At 44.1% G+C, this 6,633-nt stretch overlaps 1 protein-coding gene across 2 annotated transcripts in view; it reads right to left on the reverse strand.

Annotated features, from left to right (window-relative positions):
- Positions 1–5,468: 5,468 nt before the first annotated feature.
- Positions 5,469–6,633, reverse strand: part of colec10 (collectin sub-family member 10 (C-type lectin)) — a 74,994-nt gene continuing 73,829 nt past the window's right edge. For both annotated transcript variants that reach the window (XM_078540154.1, XM_078540155.1), the window contains exon 7: positions 5,469–6,169. In XM_078540154.1, coding sequence (XP_078396280.1) covers positions 5,778–6,169 — 392 coding nt within the window. In that variant the 3' untranslated portion in view covers positions 5,469–5,777. The remainder of the gene's footprint in view (positions 6,170–6,633) is intronic.

Consider the following 6,633-nt stretch of genomic DNA (forward strand, 5'->3'; position numbering starts at 1 on the left):
TAAGGATGGCATAAAATTGAAAGAAAAGGTGTACAATGCCGTGAAGATTAGTGGTAGGGTAGAGGCTTAGGGCAATTTTAGAAACCAGCAAAGGATGACTAAAAAAACAATGAAGATCAACCATAAGCTTATTGAATGGCGGAGCAGGCAGAAGGGACCAAATGTTCTACTCTTGCTCCTATTTCTCATTCTCTTATGAACAGCTTTAATCTCTGCTATGACCAGAGGATTGTCCATCCTGCCTCTCAAACAAAGCCATGTTCCCTTCATGCACATTCTGCAACAGGCCCCGAAAATGTCATCCTTAAAATGGGGGCGTTTTCCTCACAATCCCCTTGTCCCCATTATCCTAACTAGAAAAGTATCTGCTGAGGCAGAAAATGGTGAACAATATCCCTTTACTTGCTGCTGCTTTCCTGGATCCCCCATATTACCCAGATAATTTCACCAGTTCCATACATAGGAAACTTATTAAAATTAAGAGTAGGAACTCAGCTTGCAATGAGGTGAGTGCTCCTAGGTTCGTTTTTACTATGGGGAGGGTTTCACATTTTTGTTGACAGCTCCTCACAAATGTATATTTTTTTTAGATTTTCATTCTTAATGGAAAAAAAAATCCCTGTGTACATGTTAAATTTCAATACCTAAGGAAGTTGACGTTGATATTTTATCTCCTTTTGATTCGACAGGTGCTATCATCAGCTATAATGATTTGACTTCTCAACGCCCCGCCAAAAACTGATTGATATTTCTTGGATGTTCTGGGAGTAGTCCCTAGGGGCCCCTTTAAGAACTGTATGTGTATCATTGGACATTAATTTTCATATCTTAATGAGGCTTCTGCCTGATTCAGCTGAACACTTGGGGCAGAATCTTTGGCTCGGCGAGCGGGGGCGGGGCCCAAGTTGGCTGCCCGCCCGTCAAACTGTCAAAGGCCTATTAAGGCCAGTTAACTATCAATTAAATCAATAAACTGAGCTGCCCATCCAATCTTAAGGTTGGTGGGCAGGCGAAGAGCCCAGGTGGCCTTCGCATTTATCATGGAACCTCATCCATGGGCGGGATGAGGTTTCATGAAGCTTTTTAAAGGTTTGAAAGAATTTTTAATAAAATTCATAGACTTGTCCCAGCTCACGTGACAGTTTCATATGAGGGGACATGCCTCAAAAATTTTTTCTTTCCTTTATTAAAATTTTTGAAACTTAAACTAATCTCCCTGAGGCAGCTGTGTGCCTCAGGGAGATTTCTGCACTCTTTCGTGCGCACGTGCTCAGTGCTTCCGGGCATGGGTCATGCCTGGCGGCGCCCAGCTGATCATGGGCGGCGATCGGCTGCGCGCATGCCCGCCCCTGTTCCCGCACAACCCCCCCTAGATGGGGAGAAAATTCTCCCCTTGGGGATGTTTTTGTAAGGGCCCTGGGCTAAATGGCAGTGGTGTTATGATCCCAGCTGATGTTACTCCTGGACGAGCCAGGTCCCAGGTGGAACCCAGCTGATAGATCCTAACTTTTATTTTTTTGTTTAAAAACGTGGAGAGTGGCCACTGAACAGAGTCACAGGAGTCAGCTGGTGAACTTTTAACAAAATAATAAAACATTTTTAATTCATTTATGTGATGTGGGCATTGCTGGCTAGGCTAGCACTTATTGCCCATCCATAATTACCCTTGAGAAGGTGGTGGGGAGCTTCCGGCTTGAATTGCCACAGTCCCTGTGGTGTAGGTTCGCCCACAGTGCTGTCAGTGCTGTTATTAAACAAGAAAAGATCAACTATGTGACAATACTCCTTCACCCACAACTATACCTTTACAGATATATTCAGATTTGTAAGGATAACACAAGTTACAAAAGCTATCTTATATTCTCATGTTCACAGCAAGTACACAGTCCATGTAAATCAATAGGCAACCTGTGGCCATACACACCACACTCTGAAACCAAGTGACAGTTGCCACCCCAAACAGATGCTATGGAACTCTCATCAACTCCCCATCTCCCCGACACTTGTCATGCCATGAACCAACCAGTCTCACTGAACTCCATCTTTCACAAGGAGGTTTCCAATTTCCACTCTCGAAGAACCCACTTTGGGATCTTCCCCCAAACAACACTTTCTCTCAGACGTCTTCCACAAGGGTGTAACTTCAGGGTCCCAAACTCTTCTTCCAATGTTCCTTTCCCCTGGATCACATGTACATTCAAACTTTGCCTGCCACACACTCTCTCTCAAATGTTCAGTGGTGCCCACATAACACCACTACTTCACATTCCCATAGTAAAGAGTTATAGACCTTTGGTTGTCTCTTTGGATCCCCTGGCTTCTCGCAAGCCTATATCCTGCTTTCAGCTGAATGACTAACTTCATTTCTAAATGGGTTGAATATCACCAACAATATCAAACAACAACAGATAGACTAAGGTCTACATTCAAAATTCCCAGCTTTTCAATATCATTTTCAGCTGTCACACGAGGGGACATGATTTTTAACATTTTAAAATTCTTCATTTTTAATTTTCAAAAATCTTCATCTCCCTGAGGAGCTTTTTGCGCCTCAGAGAGTTTTTCCTGCGAGCATGAGCCAAGTTCCCTGCTTGCCCTCCTCCCCCAACACACAGGCAGCGCTGCAGTGCGCTGTTTACGCTGGGTGGGCTGTAATTGGTCCGCCAGCGTGAAATCGTGGACACAGCCCGATCACGGGCAGCGGTTGGCTTCCCAACTGCTCCCACTCACCCTTGCTGAGCCCACCCGACGAGCTCAATATTTTGGCCTATAAAAACCCGTCCACAGATGTCTATTTTTATTTTATTTAATAACGGAAACCTCATTCCACCCTTGGATGAGGTCTGCTGGAAAATGTAAAGGCCGCTTGGCCGATTCGCCCGTCCACCAACCGTAAGGTTGGACGGGCTACGTAAAATGACAGATAATTGCACCGTTAAAATTCTCTGCCATGTGTGTTGAACTCCACACTAGAATGAAAATGTACATGTACATCAGCTCTTATCTCTGAATGCACCCAGAATTGTGCAGTCAAAAAATCAAGGGGAATACTTGAAATTTGCATCAATGCAAAAACACTGGGAAACTTATTAAACAGGACCTATACTTCTAATAAAAGGGATAAACATACAGGCACTTTATTATATGTGTGCACTCAAAACTGAACTTTCGTTGTACAAAACAGAGGGAAATAAACAGAATAATTTACAATTAACTCTTTGTAAATTTTGAGAGGAACGGAGAAAATCTTCCAGTCATGAGGGAAAAAATTAAATTAAAATAAAATTTGCCTGGGCTCTTTCTTTCAACAGTGGCTTACACTCTTGCTTCTTCTAAAATAATCGATACGCGACAGATTTTGTTTTAAAAGAAGAAAAGATTCATCACCAGTCTCGGTGTCTGCCTCGCTCTCTCTGACCGCAACTCTCACTTCTGCTACTGGCAGCTGTGGAGGAGTTTTGCCAGCTTGCTGTAAGGGGAAAGGGACACTGATGATTTGCAGCAAGCAGTGATACAGTGATTGACACGGGGCTTATTTCCCTGCCACATGATGCACCCTGAGGGAAGCAACTTCGCCCTGATGCCTGCTGCTAGTACCCAATGACCACTCACTACCCATATGTGTCCAGAAGCAGGTGCTGCTGTCGCTGTGCACTAGGTGTGGCTAATAAAGCTGTACTTGTACTCCAAGCCACAGACAGGCAGCTTGATGGTCGTGTCAGCCCCTCGAATAGACTGGAGCAGCTGTAGGAAGAGCTTGTAACCATTACCAGCGCTGCCATTTTAGCAGTGAAGTGGTTTGAGCTACAAACATGGATGGCTCCCAGGCCCAGATTGGCATGAGGCTGAGTGGCAGCAGCCAGGTCCAGGCTGGTATGAGGCTGAGTGGCAGCAGCCAGGTCCAGGCTGGGGCGAGGCTGAGTGGCAGCAGCCAGGTCCGGACTGAAGGCTGAGTGGTGGGTCTTCATTAATGGCAGAGATTTTCTGGGCTTTCTGAGGCTCTGTCCTCATGGTTTTGGTTACATTGGAAGCCGAGCAGGGGCAGTAGGGAAAAAAATTAAAAAGGCGGAATTACGTGATTCAAAAGTTGGAATTCCACCAAACAATGGAAAGGGCCACCAACGCCCCTTTCCTGGCCAGCGAACTGAGATAAAATCAGCCCTGTTAAGCACATAAAGACAGCCCTGATGCCCTTTAAGATTTATCCACAAACAGAAGACAAATTTGCTTCTCCTGATATTCCAGGATGGATTCTTCTCATATTGCCAGGTTAGCTGTAGGTTGGGACTTCCGCCCAGTTGACCTTTCCTCTGATTCATCCATGGAGGTTTTGCCGGCTGAAGGGGACTTGGAAGTCACTAAAGAGAAAATAACGCGAGGAGCAACCTTTGGTCAATCAGTTGACTTGCCCAATTTTAACCTCTTCCATGCACCTTTCCCAACTGGTGGAGTGGAGTTTAAAATCAATGGCAAAGAGGCAGAATAGTCTGTAAAGCTCTATATGTGCGGTAATATCTGCCATATTGGTGAGAACTTGGTAGTGTTGTGATGTCTATGCTAAATACAGTAAGAAATGGGAAAATTCTTCACCCCTTATCTTTGTGAAAATAGATTGGGCAGGATTTTTAGCTCGGTGGGTGGGCGCGCGCCCGACCCGCTTGAGCATGAAATGACGCCGGCCAAGCGTGCCAATGTCAACGCGCAGTCACACGATAGTTCGGTTGGCAGGTGCGCACTGGAGCCGACAGCGCTCCCGCTGACAATTAATAGGCCTATTAAGGCCATTAAGTTATCAATTGTGCTGAATTTTTCACTGCCTGTTCAACCTAATAGTTGACAGGGAGGCGAAAAGGCCAAGAGGCCTTTGCATTGTTTTGGAAACCTCATCCACAGGCGGGATGAGGTTCCCAAATAAATACAAATGAAATTAAAACTTTAATTCTTAATTAAAAAGATGTCCCTGCTCATGTGACAGAGTCACATGAGGGGACACGTTTTATTAATTGTTTTCTGTTCTTCATTATTTTTTAAAATATCTCTTCATCTCCCTGAGGCAGCTCCATGCCTCAGGGAGATTATTCAGCGCTCCCTCATGTGCATGCGCGAAGTTCGCTCTAGGCCTGCTCGCAACCCCCCCCCCCCCCCCCACCCCCGCCCGCTCAGGCAGCAGTCAGCGCTGCCGCTCATGTATCACGTTGGGCAGGCCTCAATTGGCCTGCCTGCGTAAAATCGTGGAGTGCTGCCGATCGCAGGCGACGGTTGGCTTCCCGACCGCCCCCGCCCGCTCCCGCCGATCCCGCACGCCAAGGGCAAAATTCTGCCCATTATAAAGAAGGTACAGATTGTAAGGGGCAAGGTTTGATAATGGGGTCTGCTGTTAGACCATGAGTGAGACAATAGTATTAAATATCCTGGAGCTATAATAGGGAAATAATGTATGAGGCCAAATTACATGGATCACTGCAGGAGAAAATATTGGATTATCCTTTATTAAAACACAAAACATACCAAAAAATAAATAAGAAGTTATTGTTCAATACAGCCAAATTCCAAATTGGAAGTGTAAATCTTTGATCAATGTTTTGCCCCAACATCCTCCTTTTAAATTGAAAATCTTTGTACATATTTTTATGAGTTAATATATAATTGGTTGGTCTAATTAAATGTATTTAATTATAACCCCACATGTTACAAACCAAAAATATAAACAATAGGTTTTTTTTATTATGAGCTACTAGTGAGTGTTATCTTTGGTAAAGCATAAGATTACTTTTAGATCATGAAAGTTTTTTAAAAAATTCACAGACAAAGTACATGGTGAGGTGGCACTCCACATCATTCCAACCTCCATCACTTACCATTTCTACACAGTCCTCACCACCAAATGCATTGTTGGGTTCCCCTGGTCTCCAATGGCTGTAATTCTGCAGAGGGGTAGAGTCAGTGTACATGAATTGTCTTTCCTTTTCTAAGTCATTCACCCCAATGAACACTCGTGACAAACCAGTCTTGTTCACATAGGCGGCAATCAGTGTGTTTGTTTCTTCGTCCTTTGGCATCACCAGTGATCCTCCTCTGTCTTTGCAGTGCATAAGAGCAGCATTGTAATTCTTCCCTTCTTTCACAATCAGGTAGAATTTCTCTGCTGTCTCTTTGATACCTGCTATAACTGTAGAGAATAAAGCAGAGAATTTATTTTGTTTTTCAACCAATGGCTGGTACTTATGACTGCTTGGTTGCCATATTCTGCACATCGACAAATTTGCAGAGGGACGATAAAAATAAATTATTTTATGCAGCAAGTTGTTATGATCTGGAGAGGATGGTGGAAATAGTAACTTTCAACCTACCTAGTTATTATCTCATTATTGTTTGTGGTACCTTGCTGTGTACAAATTGATTACTGCATTTCCTTATAATACAGCTGTGCCTACACTCCAAAAGCATTTCATTGGCTGTGAAGTGCAGTCTTTTGGTGTAAACTGTGCTGGATACCATTGTGGTGAGTTCAATAGCATGCGCAGGGAATGTCCACCAGAAGTATGCAGAATAGACAGATGACGGTGTCAGTCAGTGTGTAATGATGATTTTGGAGTTCAGGAACACATCACTAATTCTTCTCTTAAACATGCA

This window comes from Cetorhinus maximus, chromosome 4 (genome assembly GCF_964194155.1).
Source record: "Cetorhinus maximus chromosome 4, sCetMax3.hap1.1, whole genome shotgun sequence".
NCBI classification, from domain to species: domain Eukaryota; kingdom Metazoa; phylum Chordata; class Chondrichthyes; order Lamniformes; family Cetorhinidae; genus Cetorhinus; species Cetorhinus maximus.